The 23,164-nt window shown below is 41.5% G+C and overlaps 1 protein-coding gene across 1 annotated transcript; it reads right to left on the reverse strand. All coding sequences in view use genetic code 11, as the record gives it.

Annotated features, from left to right (window-relative positions):
- Positions 1-662: 662 nt before the first annotated feature.
- Positions 663-21,491, reverse strand: EGR_01177 (Vacuolar protein sorting-associated protein; the record flags this gene model as incomplete). The annotated part of the gene is made up of 24 exons (XM_024490426.1): positions 663-1,008; positions 2,620-2,840; positions 2,911-2,993; positions 3,031-3,103; positions 3,172-3,336; positions 3,433-3,522; positions 4,462-4,675; positions 6,026-6,276; positions 8,302-8,533; positions 9,561-9,709; positions 9,786-9,963; positions 10,003-10,214; positions 10,288-10,427; positions 11,479-11,662; positions 12,568-12,970; positions 13,014-13,219; positions 13,273-13,383; positions 14,489-14,680; positions 15,897-16,160; positions 17,307-17,496; positions 18,726-18,776; positions 18,849-19,239; positions 20,915-20,969; positions 21,123-21,491. The coding sequence occupies 24 exons, from the start codon at positions 21,489-21,491 to the stop codon at positions 663-665; spliced, it is 4,770 nt and encodes a 1,589-aa protein (XP_024355245.1).
- Positions 21,492-23,164: the final 1,673 nt, after the last annotated feature.

A 23,164-nucleotide genomic window follows, 5' to 3' on the forward strand; every position in this document is an offset into this window, starting at 1 on the left:
GGGGNGGGGGGGAACTAGTTTAAGTCTCTTATCAAATGTTCTAATTGGAAAACGCGACAACTACGTCCATATACTATATTTTGCCATTGAGACTACGGTCTAAATCGAAGGGCCTTATACCCTATTAATTGCTTTGGATACTATTGTGGAGATAGAAGCAGAAGAGCAATCACAGGTAGCACTGAGGATAACCATACATCAGAATGATTTAACAGGATAAAACTCCACTTCCCCGCGATTCATCCAAAACCGACCTCACTAGCTTTTTGGTCATTTTTCACGCCTGTGACAGCTACCTCCAAACCAGTATGCCTTGTAACGTCCTCACGGAAAATTTGAGCGACACAGCACCAACATTTGACTGTCGCAGTACACCTTTTTGCTCACAGGTCAAAACTTGATATTTGAGTAAGTGTTCGGCTTTTTTCATAGGACTAGTCGTTTCAAAACTTACCTACTATTCCGATCTTCCGTTCGCTAACCATGGTGCACGCCATAATCACTCAATTTAACAATCATGATTTGCAACAAGTAATAAGGCCATCAAATGTCAAATAACTACGCACAAACTAAGCCACCCTTTCAAATTTCTACGATAAGGTCACGGAGTTGGTGGCATGGGTTCTGCCCACGCCACCAATTTCCCAGACATTATGTGCCCTTTAAAATGTCACGGCGTTCGCCCAAAAACTATTATTCACTCGGGCACTGCAGTGCCACACTCGACACCGACCAAGGGTCCTTACTCGATCAGGGCGAATGTTATCGACTTGGATTTCGTCGTGTGCGTCGAGAAGGTGGGAGGGAAAGGCCGACGGTGACCGGGTGGTGGCTGCGGTGAAGTCTCCATTCGCCTCACCGCCACTCCAACCAGCAAGGGGCGGTGGAGCCGAGGGGTCGAGGAGGTTGGTGCACTGTAGGCAGACAAACGGTCTATCCTCTGGCAGATGGCTCTTGTGGCGATCTCGACAGCTCTCATAGCAGTCAACGTGGACACCATGACCACACCTATGAAGGGTAAAAGTACAGCGATTACTTACCGTGGTTCAGAGGGAATATTTACTTTCCTACACGATGAATACAATATGCAATGCGTACGCTATAGAGTAGGGATCACTTTTAAATGTTATAAAGCGATAGTGTCATTACCGTAATTTCACTTTGAGTATGGCTACAGCTACTTTATTAAGCCTGTATCTTGTGGGGGCACGCAGAAGCGTTCATTCTTGCACGCATGAGCATACACACTTGGACCAGGATACATCAGTCAGTAGGTGTGACGCAGCCGTTCTCTATTCGATTACCGTACCACTGTTACAATAAACAAGCGAGAATTAGCAGTCCTCTAACAAGGCGAGATGAAACAGTGACTTCATAAACCAAATTCGATAGAGGTGGTAGATTTTATTCAATACAGACAAATTAGGTGTGATATGGAGTTATGAATACGGCGTGCCTGAATTGTTAGGAAAATGATAGTGATATTTTGCAGTATTCATTTGGAGTGACATTTCGGTGACCTATAGAAATGTGTTACCGTGATGTCACTACACGCAATCCAGTTAAAGAATATCGGCGAACATTTTGCAGGCCAGCCCAGTCCAAACACCGTGACAGTGACTGCGCGCATGCGAAGCTTGTAATGCTAAAAGAATTCTGTTGTAAACACAAGTGTGAAACTCGGACTTACGCGTGTTCGCTCGTATCTATGTTAGATTTCAAGAAGGGTAAGCAAATTGTATGCTCAGTTATAGGACGTTCGAATGATTTAAACATTCCAAAGTCTGTCAGCAACGACCCCGGCTAAGATGGTTTCCAGCCTATAGCCTAGTAATCATTCTAGTGAACAATTGGGGCGTGGAATGCCTGCCCAACCGTGGACATTTGATTGCATGGTGAAATAGCACAGGAGATGAGCCCTTCTATGGGAACAGTGAAGACAACCCAACCAAACACGAAAATGTGCATTTTCGGAATCAGCGCACTCTGAATAATTCAGATTTTGACCAGCACAGAAAAGTTGGATACAGTCGAAGGTTTGCAGGATAAATACAGAACAAAAGGGACGACGTGAAAAATAATGCCAGTTTTCACTCCTTGAAATGTTTTATCCTATAGAAATCCAAAAATTCCCGTTTGACATGAATGCCACTCGCTATGAATAATTTGACCACGATTATACCACGAAAATTTGAGCGTCCACGTACCGAAACACGTGGCAAAGATATTAATAAATAGAAAAGTAAGCCGTGGGATCGTCATTGCCAATGAGCTAATTAAGCTGAAAATGAGATTTATTGAAATACAACTGAAGTAACGAAATAAGATCATTAAGGATAACAACTGGTCAACAATAAACACCATCGCGTGATCGAGGACCAAGTGCAACAACTTTGAATTGGCATTCAAGCTACCGAATCCGCGGATTTCAGCTTAAATTCGCGAAAAATAATCTAGTTTAGTAACGAAGACCATGGAAGAAAACATGTTCAGCCATAAAACTGACAGGATTTTTACCAAAACAAGAGTACTTCCGATCGAGTCGGCTGTCTTTCATCAAGTGTAGAGAATCCACCAGTGTGAAGGTGACAGGTAACCAGGGAACGCAGCTGCCTGTACCTTCGAGCGAACGTGAGGCCACACAGGGCGCAGCTGTAGCGTCGCAGCCCCAACCCACGTTTCAGAGCTCTTACAAGAAGCTGCTCGAGCGCGTTGATGTCACTCGCCATGAGGCGATGGCAATCCTGCATAAGACTCACCTCCTTCTGCCACACACCCACCAGTTGAAGCAGAAAACGGTTCGTTGCTGAACCGAACGAAGCCACTGTGGCGTCAGAGAGCTGTGAAAATAACAAACCATCACTACTGAGGTGAATTCAGCCAACAGAAGATCATCCTGCTATTTCTTACCTGTAAAACGCGATTGATGAGAGCGGGAATAGGGACATAAGGACTGGCGGACTCCAACACTTTATGGAAGATGCCATTTAGTTCTAAAGAGGCAAGAAAGTAATCAAAGGTGCGACTAACCTGACGTTAGCTGGTCCGAGAGCTGCCGTTTTCGAAGAGCTGAGAGGGCATCGATAATGTCATACCAGGACGGCTAAAAGGCAAAATTTACGATTACGCCTTCTGGGGTGGATAAAGTCGCACCCTTTTATTAACATTTACCTCGTTGACAGATGAACGTTTGCTAGAGCACTGGCGGGCAGTGAAAGCGAACCAGGCGTCGGCACGTGAGCGCACCTGTTTGCAGTCCTCGACCCAGCCACTATTTTTCGAGGTGGGGGCAGTGCTGCAGCAATCAACAAGACGGTTCCAGTAAGCAAGAAAGTCCTTTAAATGTGGGAAAAAAAGAAAAAGAAAGACAGAAGGGTGATGCGATTGTTAGGCAACCAGATGGTAATGGTGGTGAAGGCGTTATCGACGAACCTTTTTTAGGAGATAGGTTGCTTTCTCCTTGTCTCCAATCTTCTCGTATATACAAGCAAGTTCCTGGGGGTAGGTTTCCTCGTCCAGTAGCTGAAATGGGGAAAAATGCATTTTTAGGGGTAGAAACTGGATTTACAAATCAAAATAGGAAATATTAGTTCCTCAACCAGTTACTAACGCATACAAAATAACATTTTATCGTAAGAGACCTTAGAAGCAAAAAGATAGAGTTATTAAATTATGTTCTCACGAGCACAGCACTTGATCAGACCCCCAAGGTTCCCACCATTGAGGACAGTTGTTAAGATTGGAATAAGTTGAAAATAACTAGAATCATTTGTTACATTAAACACCAAAGATTTACTCAAAAGAGGGTCAAAAAAATTTAAAATCGTGTGATTTATTGCTTAAAGGCAATCATCACAAGTACAAATCATTTTTTTTATTTGTCAAATTAAATCTTTTACAGGAAAAATGAGATCCACTGTGCTACCACAAGGAAGAGGCTAATCGCCTCTCTCAAAGTTCGATTGATTCGTACGCGTAGTGTTACCTATTCAACCGAAATTACACGCTTAGCAAAGATGGCCAGCAACCTCAGAAGACGTCCCTGGTTCGATTTCCCGGAAAGTTCCATTTTCATGGCTCAAGCGTTGCACCCTTGCTCAGTCCCTCCTGATTGGCTGATATCACATACAGATCTAAATTAAGTGTACCAATATTCACTATGTGGCCAAGGTCAACCAAATACTAGAGATGAGACTGAAACCGCCGAGTGCCTCCGGCAATCTCCACCGCCAGCTAGCTAGTAGAGAGTACGAACAAGTCGTACACTCTTGATTATTCATATCCGTCGACAAGTAGTGACATCTATATCTACCGAATCCATTCTCACGCTCATAAGTACCAGATTATAGCGATAGTTGTGATTGGCGACTGTTACCTTTGACTGACTCTCGGTAAGTGCTATGCGCGGCCAAACAGCAGACGAATAATTCGCCAGATGCAGCAGAGAAAATGGGAACCCACCTCAAGGAGAACAGAGGCTCGGTACTCCCTGTTGAGAGTAAGGAACTCGCAGACTCTCTCGCGTTGGTTACTTGCAAGGAGGAGTCGCACGTAGAGCTCGGCCACTAGGGGGTCTGGTTTCGACAATAGTTCGTCCAGTGCCAGACGAAGATTTGTGTTTCCCGCCAATGTAGCGATCATATTCTCTTGCTCCAGTTCCGGCATCTCAGAATGCCTGTCAGTTTGTAGCAAAGCAAAATAAAAGAAAATGGAGCTTCATAGAAAAATTGGATAATTAAATCACAGTGGCGAGAAGAAGGTGGCGAATTTACTATCGTCGACGAGGAAACAGGACTTGAAGCTTTGTCCGATAGTCTGATCTGAGAATTGGCCTCAATTATAGGCTGCATACTTAAGCTCAAAAAAGGAAAAAAGGCAACACCTAGCTCAGAGTTTCTTCAGCGTCAGCGAAGAGTGGATGTAAGGATATTACTCTACGGGGGTGTAGTCACACCGCTTAAGAAAACTGACAGGCAGCTTAGACATACTGAAGATATAAAAGAAATGACTGTAACTTAGCCATCTTAATTCAAAATAAACGATAATACAAATCCAACGACGCTCATTACAGAAATAAGAGATCCAAACAGTAGGAAAAACAAACTTGAAATGAGGTCGGGCTAAACCTGTGTATTCAGTCAAAGCGCGAAAGAACCACGGATACGTAAAATCCAGCAACTAAAAGTGGGTAACGGCCTCACTAACTGGTTCTAAATGAAAGACAACTCATAGCCTGTTTCCTTGTTCCAAATAAAAAGTCCTACCGATATCCCTAGGTTGAAATTTTCCCTAGGAAAATCAGAAAATGAATAAAGCTGCATCAAAAGCACTGAAGACCGACACCATGGAAAAGGTGGGCGCAGCCAAGATCTTGTTGAAGCTTCAACAATCTCATTCGAACAGTGGATAGAAGAAATGCAGATCAAACTGGTAATCTTTCGAGTCCATTATCTGCCACCCATTGTCAGCGCAAGTGGATGGGAGCCAATCCTTTACTTTCCACAACTATTTGACGCAAGCTAACTGTTTAAACACACAACATCGACAAAACTAAAAGTTCTCAGTTCTTGACAGGTTGGTCTCACTAATTAGTTCTTCATTATCATCGGGAAGAGAAAGGCTTCCTTAACGTGATACAGTTGTGCTTAAGTGTCTTCTCACAAGGATCAGATTATTTCTCCAAAATTCCCATTCTGCGTCACTACGCTTTCCCAAATGCTAAGAAAAACTACTACAGTTATGGAACTAAGATTAAAAAGGTGAAAGAGACAAGTTCGAACGGGATTTTGTAAAATGAAGATTCGAAGCAAGAGGAAAGTAGTACGGAGAACAATGAAAAATTCAAGCAGTTGTATGCATCAAACAAGTGCCCACAAGTCACTCCAAGTTATTGCACCAAGTCAAACCGAAGATTGCACAAATTTGTGGCCAACTGACAGACTAAACCAATACAAAATGAAGTTTTCTAAATTGAAACGACAATCTTCATGGTGAAATACTGATGTTACACATCACTGAAACTCACAGCAGTTCGTAGAACGGCTCAAGAATGAGGATGGCAGCAGGGTGATGAGGTCCCTCGACAACTAAAGGAACCATCTCATCGAAGGGTATTTGAGAGGGTTGGGAGGAGGTAGGGTGAGAGAGAAGATTACGAGGAAGGGGGTCATCACTCATGAAAATGGTGTCCAAAGCGTACAGGATGCGTCGCATTGAGGGACCGATTGCTTGCATCAGGAGAATCAGAGAACGTAGCGGATCCAAATGGGCATAGGGCTGGAAGATGGGAGGGGCAGATAATACTGGCCGACCCAGTGGACATAATCCAATGAAAATATTAGGCCATGGTGTCGATGCCGACTGGTAGACGAATTCTCACTTTGACAATGGATCATTACACGACATTTTAGCTATATGGCTGACTGGACCATGCTATTAATAGAGGCGTAAGTTTAACGGGTACTATCAACTGAGTAAGTAAACAAAATAGATGAAACTATGTCTTTACAATTACGTGTAACAGCTTTTAACCATTTTCAATGCTATCTATTTTGTACAACTGATGTGTTGCGTTTGAGGCTTTATACAAGAAAACGAAAGTGTTACACATCTGAAGTAGCATAGCACAAACAGCTTAAATAGCATAAAAGGTTATCTTTGTTGCTTATAAGACTAGGCAGGTAGAAATAGTGGAACGGAAATTCATTAAGAGTCAGGACCAAGTAGTAGGTAGACTTATCTCAAAAGTAAATAATATTACAGATTCCTCGTTGCTCTTCATAAGTGACAATAAAATTTTGAGAAGTCCTAAAAACGAAGATAGTATTCACCTCAAGCGGTGTATCATTAGGAATAAGACCTATCTTAGTAACGTTCTCAAAGAATTCGAAACCTCCCTGTGTGAAATGGAAGAGTATGATAGATCCACAACAATATGAAGAGATGCAGGTTTCTAAAATTATTATTGTGTTTATCAGCATCAGCTTATTACGATTCGACACATTTGGTATAAATAATACATCCGCCATTTTTAATAGGAAGTAATTTTAGTAGATATTTGCAACCAACCAAAGAATATAAGAAACAAGGTTCCTACCACCCCATAGGGAACAGGTCATATACATAATTAGTAAAACTTCTGCAATGAAACTGAGCTCTCGTGATATCTAAGGCTAATTGGAGGATGAGCCTTCACCACAAACAACTAAGCCAGTTTCGCGATGCTCACAAATCTGCATAAATGAAAGATCACTTAGATTTTCGGTGCGAAAACGACAATTTTATCCAACTGAAGTGGTATAGCACATCGAAATAGTTTGGATAACACATGGTGGATCAAGAACAACCAAAGCCTTATCTGCATTACTCGAAAGAGTAGAGGATTCCAGCCAAGAAAAACTTTCACAAATTTAAACAATGGATCAATCATTGTACCTAAATCCGTTCATACGAGAAATTGGATGTGGGAATAAGCTGTATATACTCACACTGTTTTTTCAAGTTCAGCAGACATTACAAACAGATAAATCGACTGAAAAGGTAAAACTTCTACTATTCTCTGCAGAACCAACTTTATGTTTGCTTAGCAAAATTAAATAGCGTTCTATTGAAAGTCAAAATTATTGGGTAGAGAGATATTCGTCTTAAGAATGCAACAAATTACATTGCATTTGAAATTCATTTACAACAGTTACCAATTTGGACAAGTCACTAGGTCATTGTTCAATGTAATGAGAATAAAAACAGTTGCAGAGGCGAAATTTGAGACCTGGAAGAGTGTAGGGTTTTTAGCCAAAAAATGAAACAAGTGTACGTGGCAACAGGAGATGCAAAAGGTGGTGTGCTTATCAGTGCTCTCGACACAAATACTGATTCACCAAGGGGAATAGGTAGGGGAACACACCGAATATTTAGAATAATTGAAAAGTTCAACAGGAAAAAAATAAGAGAAAAGTGAGACCCCATCAGTTAAACAAAATTATGTTTAATATGCGTCTGTTGAAGGGAAAACTTCAACAAATCATGACAGTTCACAAAGACGTAACCAAACGGATAAAGTATCGTGAGTTTCAATAGAATCTCGACTTCACAACTTTATAAATGCACGAATGGTAGGGAGACCCTTGAGCTAATAATTTCAAATTCTTAAGTTAAAGGAGGAAAAAAGGAAAGTTTGCGAGATTTTGAGGCGCGGCGAAAATTGATTCACGGCACCCAGGGAGAATAGTCATTTCACCCGCACACTAAAATGTTTGGGCATTTTAGGTTCTTGAGATTCAGCAAAGAGCTTCCCCAACTTACCTCCACCAATTTGAGAAACCGGTTAACTAGTGGCGCGAAACTATTCCCCGTCTCCGCGGGTGAGGCGAGACAGTCACTGAGAAAGACAAAGATCCGAGAAACAAGGTCCTGAAGTTGCACAGTGTCGCGCACCGGTTGGACGGAGATCACACGTTGGAGGCTAGTGAGGAGACAGGAGAGCACCGCCTCCACTTTGCCTTGGCTGCGGTAGACCTGCTCGCAGAAGTCACTCCTATATGCCGGGTAAAAAAGGATTTATCTATTAAGGCAGGTGCCAATACTGCAATCAGCTAGAGGAACACGAGAGCTTTAGCACAGTGACGTCTACATTGGCTATTGACTTGGTCATGTTTGCAGTCTCAAGTGACCCCGAAGCATGTCAACACAGCTTCTACTAATAATCGAATGGCTCCTCTATTCATGAACAATAAAGATACTTCTGAACAGGTTTACATTAGAACGCCTTCAGAGGTAACTAGAGTGCCACATTGTAAGAAGCGTTGGCTGAACAAATCTAGTAAAAAGACAATCCCGTCTTTCGCTGGCTGAATAATACACCATAAATTTACTGAGAGGAGGCATCATTTTCGGACGACTGAAGCTATATGGACCCAAAACCAAAGGGCCATGGGGTTTTCGTCGATTTTGGCAAATGATGTAACCCTGAGTCCTGCTTACTGAACCGTAAGCACACAAGCTCCGACTTTAAAGAACTGCAAGTGTTCATAAAGGGAATGCTCGCATTGCTTTTACGAAAATACGGGGTTGTTAGTAATGAATGAATGAAAAGCTTTACCATTAGGCGAATACGCCTAAGAAAAGCGATAACCTTGCTTTGTGAAACACTGTATGGCTTTCAGCAAAACATTGCAAATGGACCACCACAATACAGTTCGCTATCAGGACCACCCCTAGATTACATGTCATCTTGTTTTGATAGAAAATTATCATATTTTTTTAGCGCCGAAGGCGGAAAAGTAATTGCGGCAAGCGTAGAGGATAGTAATTAAGACAAAGTAATGTAAGAGGAACGGGTTTGGTTGAGCATTCGAATGCGTAGGCCTTTTAGGTCTACTGGCATGCTTCTCCCACAGTCTACCTTAATAGATTAAAGCCCCTTCTACAACCAAATAGTTAAATTACTCCTTGAATACCTTCAGGAATAACTCAGGAGCTATAGCTGTAACCGCAGTAACATGCCTCTGGAGCTGCATGAACGCAAACGCTGCTACGACGAGTAATCAGACTTTGTCACCTACAGGCCAACGTTTTCTGCCACCTCGAGCAAGTCCCGTGAGGCGTCTAGACGTCCCGAAAACAGAAGCCGGTAGAGAACGTCGGAGAGCTCCGTTAGAGGCAGATTAGTTACCTCACAAAAACTAATACGTTTAGAAAGATATTCCAGCATCTAAAAAAGATGCAGTAAGCCTGAATGCAAAATAGCCCTATTAGTGTTTTATATTGAAGCGAATTGATATCCCCACCTTAAATATCTTCTGGCTTCCAAAAGCGAGAGAGGCATTTTCTGGAAGAAGAATCTGTTCCCCGATAAAACACAGTAGACGTGTTACATCGGCAGAATCAACTGGCAGCAAAGCCTCCCCAGCCTCGTCCAGAGCGCATGTCACAAGAGCATTGAATAGGCGCTGTCTACGCTGACAACTAAACAAGCATGTTTTAATGATAATGGAACCAACTAACCCAAGATCAAGAGAGGGCTGATGCATGGAGAAAAAGGGACTTTCGCGTAGAACCAGTGTGAGCATATTTAGGAGATCAATAGTGCCACCAAAATGCAAAAGGGCGCGAAGACGAGGCATAGCAGAGGTGGTTAAGCTAGTGTGGTGTGAGAAGAGGGATTTTTGTTGATGTTCTGGTGAGGAGATGTGTGAGGAGAGGAGGAGGTTGAATATCTGGAAAGGAAGCGAAACTTCAAGCGAAGATTGATAGGAAGCAACAATAGTAAGGGAATGAGGACACACGAACCTTGTTGGGGACATCTGCGTAAAATTCTGGGTCGAGAGGTATGCCGAAGACTTCCTCGCCGGCAAAACAGGAACGGAGGAAGAGGAGGATGGTATTGACAGCTTCACTGGTGTCGAGATTATCCAAAGACTCGAACGAAGCTGTAAGTAGGCATAACAATTGAATCGCGTGTTATCTTAGGCTTGAGGAAATCACAAGGCCGCCAGAAGGTCCTTCTACTTCCCTATGTGAGGTTTGGCAGTTTTTAATCAGTACTGCGATCTGATGCTACCACGAAATCCACGAGCCTAAGCTTTCAACAAGACAGAATATTCAAAAGAACTTTATTAAAACGTCACATAAGCTTCACAAAAAAAACACCAAGTCGCTTGTAAATAAACTGGGTTCAATGAAAAATTGGACACCGATGGAGAAGAATGCTCCGTCCAATGGTTAAATGTGAGAAAGTCAGCGAAAAAAAAATTGACGCACATGATCTCCAGCTCAGTCATTTCGTTCGTCAGGATGCGCAAGAGTGCATTTTTAAAAAGCCCAAAATAATCCACGAGTAACAAGGTATTTTTAACTGGATGCAAAAGTGAAATGAGAGCAGTAAATACTAAAAACTGAGATACACTTCGTAGCACACTTGTCACACAAAGGATAAGTGAATGGGATGATTGCTCTTCATCTCCAGCTACAATTTATATAGAAATGAAATCAAAATGAATCAAACAAGAATCACAAATCCTCAGCTTTTCGGATGAACTTTGATTTGAACCTTGAGACGGAGCTATAGGTCTAAGCAACTAGCCGTTTTGTGACGAGCAGTATTGTTTGCCTTTTGAGTTAAAAATGAAGCATTGAATAATGCCCTGGTTTTTTTGCAAATCCACTACATGCAAGAATAGTGAAAGTAAGATTCTGCTTTAAGTAAAGCTATTTTGCCTACACATGAAATTGAAATGAAACCAGTAAGAACAGTAAATCTGCTCCATTTCAGAATTGGCGCAACACAGCGTACATTTACAGAGCCGACGAAAGCCAAAAGTAGTCAGGAGATGACGCACTACCTTTTTTCTGGTCGCATAAGCTAACTGAAAATAGTAACTTATACAGAATATTCCTCCAGTTAATAGTATATTTGATATTGGAATTAATAGACCGCTTTAGGTCATTCACATGAACAGAAAAACCGGCCAAGTGACTCACCAGTGGAATGATCAGAAAAAGACGGTGAAGTATCCAGAGAAGGCTTTCGTTCGGCATGTGATTGCGTCTTCTTAATTAGCAGATCCATCAGCCATCGGAAAGCCGCCTCGTGGTCTTTCAGCACGTATGCATAAACGTACATAAAGCCCTGGTAGAGACCATTAGAGAGGCAGAATTTGAGAACCTGCGAAAAATATCAGTAAACAAAGCCTTATTGAAGAATGATTTCCAATATCATTTCGTGGAAATTTCTAATGCTAGACGAATGATTATAGCCAGCTGCAGTGCACTAGAACTTGTTCAATCAAGATGGGGTGTGCAGTAACTTGTAACGAATGGCTGTATGTACACGACTTTTCGCGTAGTTCTAACCACTGCTTTGGTCGCATTACTTTGTGAGGAAGGAGACTCTTAAAGGATTTTCATGCAATCTCTGTTAGTTCGTCACGCATTACCACAGATATTTTGGCAATCTTACTGTAGTAAGATTATCGTCATCAATCATCGAATATTTGAGATTACAACACATCTTCTAAACAACAGCAATAACTATAAGGTGTGTGAGATCTAAACAGACGCTGCATTATCTGGTAGGGTAGTGCGAGAGGTAACGACAGGAGATTTTCTCGAATTTTACTGCAAACCATTTTAAACTTAGAGTGAGCGGCCAAGGAATAGCAACTTGGCTGCACCTTGATATTTTAGGAAAAAAAGCCAAAGTAAATAAAATATCCCGTTAGATGGAATGTTTTATGAAGCAGAGAAGAGCCTATGCATCTCTAAATTTACAAAGGGTGTGTACTATAACACCATGGAGCGAAAATTTAACTGAATTAAAATGAAGCATGGTAAATTTGTATCATTTGAAGGCACCAAAATGATAATGTCTTCTCCTGACTATAATGTAGTCAAATTTCTACCAACTGCCACAAAAGTGACAGCAAGGATTCATCATTATTTGCTAAAAATCATTACGTTGTGCAGCTGGCAGAAAACCTGTTCAGTTTTCAAAACAAAATACCAAACTATGTATGCCACTGACTGAACATTTAAAATCAAGTGACACTAGTAAAAGGCGGCTAAATTCACCGTGTCAATACTGAGACTGGACGGAGAGAAGCGCACAAGACACGACTCAGCAAGTGGACGACCATTTTCCACTCGTGAGAGCAGCTGCTGTAGATGATTCGAAGGCCTCCGTTCTGACAGGCTCTGCGAAGTCAGGCTGACAGTGGCAGGAGAGGCAATGGACGGAACGATGTTCGGCCCACAGACACACCAGGTCAGCAACTCCATGCCAATGTCGGGAGGAAGGTGCCGAAGACAACATTCGTCATCACCATTATCGGATGCCGCGTAGATGGGTCGGACTTGTAGAAGACGAGTGCAAAGGCATCGCAGAAGCAGAGGAAATGTCAGTGCGTCCCGTCGATACACAGGAATCACGACAGTAGTGAGGAACTTCCTAAGTGCAAGAACCAGTTGCATCAGTCTGATTAGAGGCAAAAAGAATGCACCTTTAACATCAAGCTTACATGAGATCTGCCATAACGCAAATCTCAACAAGAGTGGATACGATTGGAGGTGTGGGACGACATTTGGCCTGGGCAAGAGGCATATGAGTTAAAACTTGGAGAAGGGATTCTTGTAAATCAGGAGTCGGGGAGCCCTCTTGTAGCACCTGTCGGCAACTCGTTAGGGCCTCTTCGATGCGTCCAGCTCTAAAGAGGCTGATTGCTCGCTATAATAAAAAAGGGTCATGAATGAAGAATGGGAGAAGAAAGCTAAGCGCACCTCCTTCCACGATTTAAGTACGAGCATTGAAATCCCGTTTTTGCCCAACACCAGCAACTTCCCACCAGCTGAGGTGATTGAATTGGCGCAGGCACGTTCACTAGCACAGGTCTAAAAGGGAATCAGGATACGACTGAAGTTTTCTCCATACTGAATGTGGTGAGAACCAATGCAGAAATATTCATTTAGTCTCAGAGACTTTTCAGCCACCACCACCGATGGGCGTGGTTCTGGTCAGAATATACGAACGTCCGGTTCCCCAGTCATTCTAGAACGCAGCATAATAGAAAGATTTTTGCTTTGGACGTACATTTAGTTACGCACGCCTATCCAGTATCAGCAATTCACTATGAAACTGCTAGTCTCTCAGATCTATACGATGATAGTAAGCATACTTTCAGATTGTAATGCTCTATTACGTTTTGAGGGATGGTTCGAGCGCTAATATTGGCAAAAGCAGTAAGCAAGTCTAACACACGGTTAAGTACCACGCTTGAACTTCAAAGAGGGAAGGTACCCGCTGCGAATGATTGAATATACGGGCATTCGTGATAAAGGGATAAACAAAATTTCATCGACTTGAATAACCATCTAAAATTCATACACGAAACAGTATATAGTGTTTCCTTTGCAATTTAATAATGGGCGTCATTTTAAGACCTGCTAATTATTCGTGTTCTGAGGAGCTGAGAGTAGCCTGACTAAATGGATGCGTAGTGTTAAATATGACGACAAAGTCGCAAAGGGAAAAGAACATCAAACATGGCCCCACAAAGTTGTTTTGAATGGTTTGTTTTCACTAGGCAAATATTCCTACGAATAACAATTGGCATACAAAGCGTGCTTGTCGCAGGGCATCCATCAGCCTCGAGCATTATAAAGCAAATGAAGCCCTAAAAGGCATTTGACTAGGAGAGCAGTGACAAACGGGTCCATCCAAGGCTGCAAGATGGATCATTATAGATCGTGTTGGATTTCTCATTGTGATTGAAAATTATCATCATGCAATCTTCGTCTCTACTCGCAATTCGTTTGTGACAACTGAATATGGCGGAGGCGGGGGGAAACACTGAGAAGAAGGTAGTTTAACAGAATGATATCAGCATTGATAGCTTATTTAATAGCCTGGATTCTTCCTGTCCGAACTACTAGACTCGCATGTAACATAATGCCCTCAGTAATGACTCAGGTGTTAAAACAGCCTTCTACTTCGTACAAAGTCCACAAAGTAACTTGCCAAAGCTTCGCTGACAGTTGCTCCGATGGCGAGAGCCTTGAAAGCGCTCGAATTATAGCTGATCTCAATAGTCGTGAGGTTGAGAGACTCCACTTCCTGTTCGGTTGATACGTCATACAATCGCAATATTTCCTCGGAGTCCAGGATAGCGAGATGATCCAGGGTGAAGAGCTGGAGATTAAAAAAGGACATGAATCTGTTCAGTTGGTTATAAACATACAATTGGAATTAAAGCAAACGTTCTGATTTTTCAGCCAAAACGTGCGGATCGGAAATAACAAAATCCACGAATATCTGACTATGTTTCTTTCCCTTCAGGAGAAAATTTTAGCACATGCACAATCTTTATTAGTGATGGGGAATTAAGCATAAGAACAATATTCATTAAATAATGAAAGAAATCAGTAATGGAGCTCCCCAATAACTATGGACCCACAGCGGTTGTCTTATTCGATTGAGGTGTTCCTTTCAATGATTAATAGCATATTTATGAATATTTAGAGCCAATAGCAGATGCTACATCAAACTTCCACACTGTTGGTAACAATCAAGAGTTGCTAGGATTCCCTGCGATATATTGAGAAACCTTTAAAAGGGGCCAAACCATATGAATTAAGAATGTAAAATTTGTGCACAATAAGAAACCACGGCATGAGTACATGAACAGTCTTTATCGGTGACGAGAAGGCAAAAGAACCGCCCATGAAACCTTTTACCCAGAGACTGAAAAAGCAGTAAAAACTTCCAATAGACTGATGGGGTAACCTTTTTTAAAGAATTATCACTGCAGAAAATGACTAATAATTTTATAATCTACTTATTGGTATAAGTAGAATCTTTAAATTTTACAATGAAATGGCACCGTAGTCTACAAGTCTTTAGCGGTGATGACAGATTGGAGAATATAACAAGATCCGTGAGAGGATCAAAGTTAATTTAGCGATAGTCCATTATGAAGTCCCTTCCACCGAATCACAACCTATTTGTGAAGCTGTAGAGATTGTGGCTGAAGGTAATCAACTTGTTAATTGCATTAAATGCTTTATTATACCTCTAAAGATTCATATTCAATAGCGAATTCGAATTACATAAACCAAGCGAAAATGGTGTGGAAACTATGTCAAAGAGCCGTTTAAGTTCCTACTAGTCCACTTAGGAACGGCTTTAATTAGACCGATAGTACGGTAAAATTCCAAATTCTACATGATATTGGTTAATGGCATCGGAAACTTCCAATTTCGCTTTAGCAAAATAGAACTGTAACGACTAGAATGAAATGGTGTATAAGTACTCCACAGCGAAGAACCGGATTTGTTGAGTTCAGACGACCATTGGCTTTCGTTCAGACTCGAACTTTATCAGTCTCAATAAGTTTAATGGCACATACATGGAGGGCGACAATGCGCCGATCAAGAGAGATTGTCCGAAGAAGTTGGAATTGGTGAAGGAACTGTCGCCCTCTGAGGCCGAAGACGCAAGCGTCTGAGGGGACCTCAGCATGAGGACTGAGTGGACGCGTGGAAATGCGAGCAATGTAGAGCGTAGAGGCGCGAGCGAAGCCCAAAAAAGCGGCACTCTCGTCTGACTTGGACTCCGTCGCATCCGGCATGCACCAACACCATGCCAGTAGGGGTAGGCAGGAGGGCGGACCCTAAATGTACGAGATGAGGGGAGATCGATGAGTTTTGTAAGCAAAGAAGTCAGCCGAGGGGAACCGCACCAATTCTAAGCATGCAAGAGCAAGATAATTCGAGTATGTCTAGCTCGATCTAATGGTTTAGGTTTCCGAAGACTTCTAGGCGAGCCGCTACCAAGAAGTGGTTTCACTGAAACATGGGAGATAGATCTCTATCATTGAAATCACACAACTTCTGTCTTTGATGGAAAATTATAGTGGAAGGGTAATATTATAAAACCGACTAACTTGTAACGACCATGACCTTCCCGTATTTCTGATAATCAGGTTACTTTCTTACACAGACCCCTTATGATATGAATTGATCTGCCTTCAAATGCGCGGCTAGCTGAGACTAATCATATCTGACAGGGTCTTTAACAATGTAGCCAGTCCTGCTAATAGCCTGTGACGTCGATATACAAATTAAACACTTTCACAGCGTGCAAAAATCATTAATGCTTTGATAAGTAGAAGAGTGGATTTTAATAGCAGCCTCGGGCCTATAGCCAAAAAACCCTAACGCTTTCATGATCAGCATTGCTTTTCTTCTAATCTAGTGATGTAAGATGTCCCGTAGATTACTTATCTGCCTATCGACTAATTATTGTCACCGTGCTGACCATCACCGTATTTCGATGAATCCTATTTCTTTGGGTACAAAGCTAGGCCGCGGCGAACCATATCAGCCAGAATAAGTTCTTTAGAGCTGGCTTTATTAGTTATAAAACTAGGTCATTTAAGCATCCTAGAAGCCATTTTTGTGCAAACAGGATGAATATTAAGCACGCCTCTTTAATAATCTCGATATTGCATATTCTATTTCGAGGTTGAAATGAAAGCTGCAAAGACGCCGTTATACTAGTTTAAAAGGTAAGCTTTAGTGCTAGCTCATCAGATCTGTTGACGGATATTAGTGTAAAACTTCCTTAGCGGAATGAAATCGAATACCCGGGAAGCTGAGGTCGGGATGAATGGGAATCTGCTTAAAAGGACAAATGAGTGTTGGGTATAACTTTTGGTCACATACACATCTTCAGAAAAAGAAATTAATGAGACGTAGCCTCAGTAGACAGAGAATACCATCCGTAATAAGTGTCCTTAAGCTTGACAATGTCTCACCTTGAGATGTTGCCAAAAGATGACACGAAATTTGGGCTTTAGTACAATGACAATGACCTTGGTAAAGGAGGCCATAGCAACCATAGCGGAACCAAGAAGGGCACGAAGAACAGGCTGACGTTGATAGTTCTGTAGTAGATCGCTTGCATGAGTAGGACGCAGAGGAGAAATTGCGCAGATCTCTCCGTGGCTGGGGTGAAACAGACACGATGCTATAGACGACCACCAAACAATGCTCACTCTCTGTAACAAAAGATGACTGTCTAATTTGCCTGTTTAATTACGCGGGCTCTTTCGGCTTCGCAATTTCAATCGTCACCTTAATGTCATGGCGTTCAGTTCATAGCCTTTCCGTTAACAATCCACCAACCCATCTTAGCAGCAATCGCGTTATCTATTTTCAAACTTACATTATAACTTTTCAAAGAGAACTCGAGCACCACATTGCAAATCAAGTACTCGTATCGGTTTCTTATTCTTCAAAGAGATCGAAGGAAATAGTAATAGATTCAAAGGGCATAAGTAATGATAAAAGCATATTTACCTCTCAAGCTAAATGCCCCTAGAGGGTTCCTAATGCGAAATGAAATTAGTTTAAATAAGGGTTAGTTCAATCGGGCTTCAAAATTTGTCCAAAAAATCACAAGCTGGAAATATCGTTTCCTTCGGCAGCGAAAAACACTTCATATTTATGCCTTAAAGAGGAAGATGACGATTGGCGTAAGTCCATAGTTTTTCTTCGTGGCCACTTAGTAAGCGCATTAAAAATTATCGCATAGGGCCTCCAAAAGTTGTGGATTTGATAATGGAATTATGCCACTCCTGAGCCTAAACAACGAAAGTTGAATGAAATACCAAGATTTCCCATATGACAAAACAGACCCGAAAATGAAAAAAAAACATCGCATTCAAGAAAAAGTTAGGAGGTCCAAGCAGTTTCGACTTTATGGTTATATGAAAAATTGCACATTTCAAACGCTACCCCTCAAGCTCACACAAAAAATTGTCGGATCATAGAGAACTAATGAGATGACACGTAGTATGAAGCGAAAGAGTTTCTGGATACCACTTTGCTTTCTTTAATCTATAATTTCGGGCATCAGAAAAGATGACAACAATCATTAATAGAAGAAGTGACAACACGTTCACCCTCTGCCTGTTTAAATCTTCGAAGCTTTCAAATTCTGCATAAGGAAAATCCAACGGTTCCTCGAAAATGGAAGACCAATGGACGTTGTTTTTTAAATAATGTGGATCTGATCATGCATATAAGTCCCCCCCCCCCCACTAAAGAGTGAAGCAGTCATCAAATAACTTTACAAATGGATACGAATGAGAGCTAATGTGTTTATCCGATTCCAACTCAAAAAACTTTTCGAAAATCAGTAAAATTAGGTGAATTCGAAGTAAGCAACTCACCTGCCCGAAAAGAAGCAAGCTGATAGAGTGCTACGACCCAGAATGCCCCGCCTAAATCAGATAAGGGACAGGTAAGCGGTTTCGTAAGCCTTTTCAAACAAAACTGATCTAACTACAAAGCACCTAAAGTCCATCTCGTAGGCAGAGCCGCTGCTATCCACCGAAACCGCCACGGTTGGCAGTGAAGTGAAAGCGCAGAGGATTACAGATTGTCCGTTCGCATGAGCATCGTCAATGATGCGAAGAGAAATACCAGCCCATTGATTCTTCGTTTTGGCTTCTCCAACTTCCAGATGAGATTTTTCCTCCCCCCCATCGTCATTTTCGATGTCCTCGCAGATGGTGGTGGTGCTGTCGCCTTTGGTCAATTGCCACATCACAATGCGCCCACTGGCGAAACCGCTGAGTAGACGACTACTCGAGAGATTCTGACTTAATGAGGTGATTGGACCCTGGCCTGAACCCACTTCAGTGGTGCTCGTGTCGATACAGAGTCGCAGTTCCTGACGGCGATCTTTAGAAAGCAACGAGGAGGGGAGGGTGGGGGAACGGATGGCTTGTCAATCCCCAAAATCACGTATGGACTTCCAAGCACCACTACAATTACTTCATTAGCATTTTCATTACATTTAAGTGAATGCCATCATTAATACGAATATCAAGTGACCAACAAAGGTTAAGAGAACTGAGAACACAAAGCAAATAGGATGTACCCGGTTTAAAAATAGACAAACCTGTTACTGAGGCCCAAACAACCTAATGAGGGTAGTCGAATACTTCACAATTATTTTACAAACTTGGGTGAAGGGAAACGAAGTGATTAGAAGAAGCCAAACTGACTGCCAATGTACTAGAGACAGTGCAAAAGTTTATGCTTCTAGCCTTCGATTTATGGGAAACACCCGCTCTCGTCTGTAACTACTGCCATATTTACAGGCAGTAAACATGGCCTCAGGGGACTAGTACTAGTTTTTACGAATAAACTTAAGCTACGCTAAGGGCACATTAAAGTTGTGAAGCATTGGCTATTAAAGTAGTTCAAGACAAGTCAAGTTGAGTGCCACAAAAGAAATGTCAGTGCAAACGGAAGTCCGCTGACAACCATTTTGGCTTTGAAAGACAATGGCCATGTGAGTAATGAAGAAAAAAGTACACTAGACATCATTAGTACAATTGAACGAGCTAAACACTTTATTAAAAATTCACTAACATGATCCACATGAGTAAAGGCGAACAGATTGGGTCGAAACAAAACTGAATTGCAACGTAAACGAATAGCGCCTAACAATGAATCCGAAATATCTATGCTTTAATGTAAAGTTATCGAACTTAGGTATTGTTCCTACGTTTATAAAGATTAATTACCATCGCCGAAAGCAAACATCACTACCTTGAGAGAACAATGGAGTTAAGTGGAAGAGCTATCGTACGGTACTAAACATCTGGATATTTGAGAGAGGGTTGGATTCTCCTGAAGGTTACCGGGGCAGATCAATGCAATACACCATTGGAAAAGATCTGTTAAGAACATCTCTGATCGAAAAAATTCCTTCGAATGCATGAATAAAAATAGTAAATGAATAGCATATAAATATTTTCAAAGCAAAAATACCTCAACAATAGCCCAAACAACCAAATCATTTTGACTTGACAATAGAAGCCTAGCTACTTATTCAGAGACCACCATCGCTGCATAATAATGATGATCCCAACCCTAACCGATAATTTTCTTTAGTGAGACAAACGAACACTCACTAAGGTTAATGAAAAGTGTATCATTCACTTTGTAATAAATTAGTAAGATACCTATGCTTAACAAGGCGAAAAGATGGGGGATAATAAAGAATCCTGATTTATGAGCATCCACACGTAAAATCGCCTACAAAGGTGATTGGTTATCAACGAATGACTGAGAGAGGGGAGGGCATTGGTTGTAGAGAAAAAAAGGCTTAAAAGGTCAAGGCACTAAATAAGTGAGAATACGAGTTAGAAATGAAGGCAAATGATTGAGACCAAGTTATCAAATGATACCGGACAAAAACGCCACCCGGTCATTCAATAAGGAATCATCAATTATTATTAGCAGCTCTCAATGCTACCTACAATCAATTATGTTAAGTCTAAGTAAAAAAAGTAATTTCTGATGATTTATCTAAATAGTTAGGTGCAAGAAAACAACTGACACTCACCAAAAACAAAGATGAAACCATTGTTCGTCCCGACCGCAACAAAATTCTGCAACGACTACAAATGAAAAGAGCAAGTAGAGCCAATTGAAAACAAGAGATCACAGGAGGTAGAGCTGGAATCCATCGTACAATGTGCTTAGGAGAGTGGAAGTGCACACGTAAAAAAAAGAATGGGAATATTAAAAGAGTCTCTACGAATGAAGCGTACAATGCAGCTAGGTGAACCGCAATTCTCTCTCAACTGCGCATTAAGGAGACGAGTGTGCACACCCTTGAGGGAAACAGCGCGGAGATAGATATGCTGTTGTTGTGACGACGACTGGATCAGTGCCTCATCCTCCGAAAAAGGAAGCGCAGCAGACGATTCGGAGAGAAGGGACAAGAAGCTACCGGCGAACGGCGGTGAAGCGAAGCTGTTGGTGGTGCTACCAATGAAGGAGACAACGTCCGTGTCTGCCTCCTCACTACCCGTTGGTAGCTCCTGCAAGTCTGCCTCAATGTCCGAGGCGAGATCGGTCTCGTCCGAGAAAATACTGCTCGTCGAATAACCGGTGCATGACCTGGTGTTATTATTCATTTTTCTGGAAGCTGGCGGCAGAGTTCAGTCGAACGTACTTAGCTGATGAGAAATGATAAAACCACCATAAAAAATCCACATGCGAATCAGTAATGTTTGCACCGAACCTTAAAGCGAGGTGGAAGTATGAAGACAATAACAGACCTAAAAAAGAACATGACAAAGTCGCAGAGCACGGGTTAACAGCTGGCTTAGCAGTACGCTAAGAACTGCTGTATTAAGTCAAGGGCCGGCCCATTACTCAGGTTTAATAATTTTTTTTTAGAAGGGAGCGATTTGATTATACATATGCTAACACAGGCTTAAAAAAGGTGAATGTGAAGGTAAAATTATACAAACAGTCCCTTTGTAACTACCCATAACTCCAACAAAAAAACAATTTCACATGACAACCCTCATGCCCGAAAAACGAGCTGGATAAAAGGTTATGATAGGATAACAAGATGAACTATTATTGCGGTGAATGGATTACGTAAGGTTGCCAAGACCACCGCACTAGTGTTGCATATCAGATGTTAGGTAATCGTTGAGCATTTAAAAGTTGAGAAAGGCGAATGTTACTGTTGCAATAACCGACAACACCAGAAAAAAAAACTTAAAATCACCCGAAAACAAGTCCCTTTTCAACCCATAAACTGTAATCGATGAGAACGATATAACGTTCTGTTTTAGTCATAAGACGAGTATCCAAGATGCAAGCACTTGCTGTAAAGAGCAATCGAAAACTACTTAAATACTTTCCAAAACGAAAGCCCCTAGGACTCATCGTACAAGTAACGAGAATGCGTATCTGAGGGACACGCGCATTCGATTGCCTATTTTACGCCAATTAAATTGGTTTTACCTATAGAGAGGAGTTGAAGCATTTTGTAGATTTTTACGTCACATGAAAAGAATTATTTTATTTTGCTGAGTATTAAACAACTAAATCTTTTGGTCTTAGGGGCGTTTAGATAAACGGTTGCATTTAAACCTTGGCTACCTTACTCAGAATAGACACCAGAGTGCATCACGAAGTAAATGAGCCAGAATTGAGTTACACAGATAAGATATGCATGTTTAGAACAACAAGCAATTCATTAAATAACTCTATTCTTAAAATTCTAAACATTTAAGGTTAGGAATCAAGTAACGTGCTAAACATGTAATGTTATGAAAAGGTTTTTGATGCTTTAAGAATTTTAGACCACAAACATTCGGAGAGCTCTAGAACTCTTTAAAAAGCAAAAAAGGATGCATAACTTAGGCAGAATACAGAAACATACGCAACGTACATTAGGGGGTGGGATAATGGTACGGCCTAGAGGCCAACCCACTCAGTGAGGGTATGATGGCCAAGACACAAAGTGGCCCTCAAACGAAACCGAAGGTTAGGCAAGTGGAGCATTACAAAAGGGGTTTTAACAGGTTTTTTACTCTGTACGAGATCTAGCTACTATTTAATATGTCATTGATAGCGAATAAATTTGCATTATAAGAATGACATGCACAATTTTGGAACTCGCTCTATTTTTTCCAAAAGTTGGATTTACTGCTAGCATACTAATTTTCAGTCTTTGATGATTATATTTAACACCAAATATTAATAACCTGCTCTTCAGTCGGACTGCCTCTTTAGAAAGAACATTGTCCATGGAAAAGAAGCTCGAAAATTAATTATTCGACATACAGGC

This window comes from Echinococcus granulosus, assembly GCF_000524195.1.
Source record: "Echinococcus granulosus chromosome Unknown EG_S00004, whole genome shotgun sequence".
Classification (NCBI taxonomy): Eukaryota; Metazoa; Platyhelminthes; class Cestoda; order Cyclophyllidea; family Taeniidae; genus Echinococcus; species Echinococcus granulosus.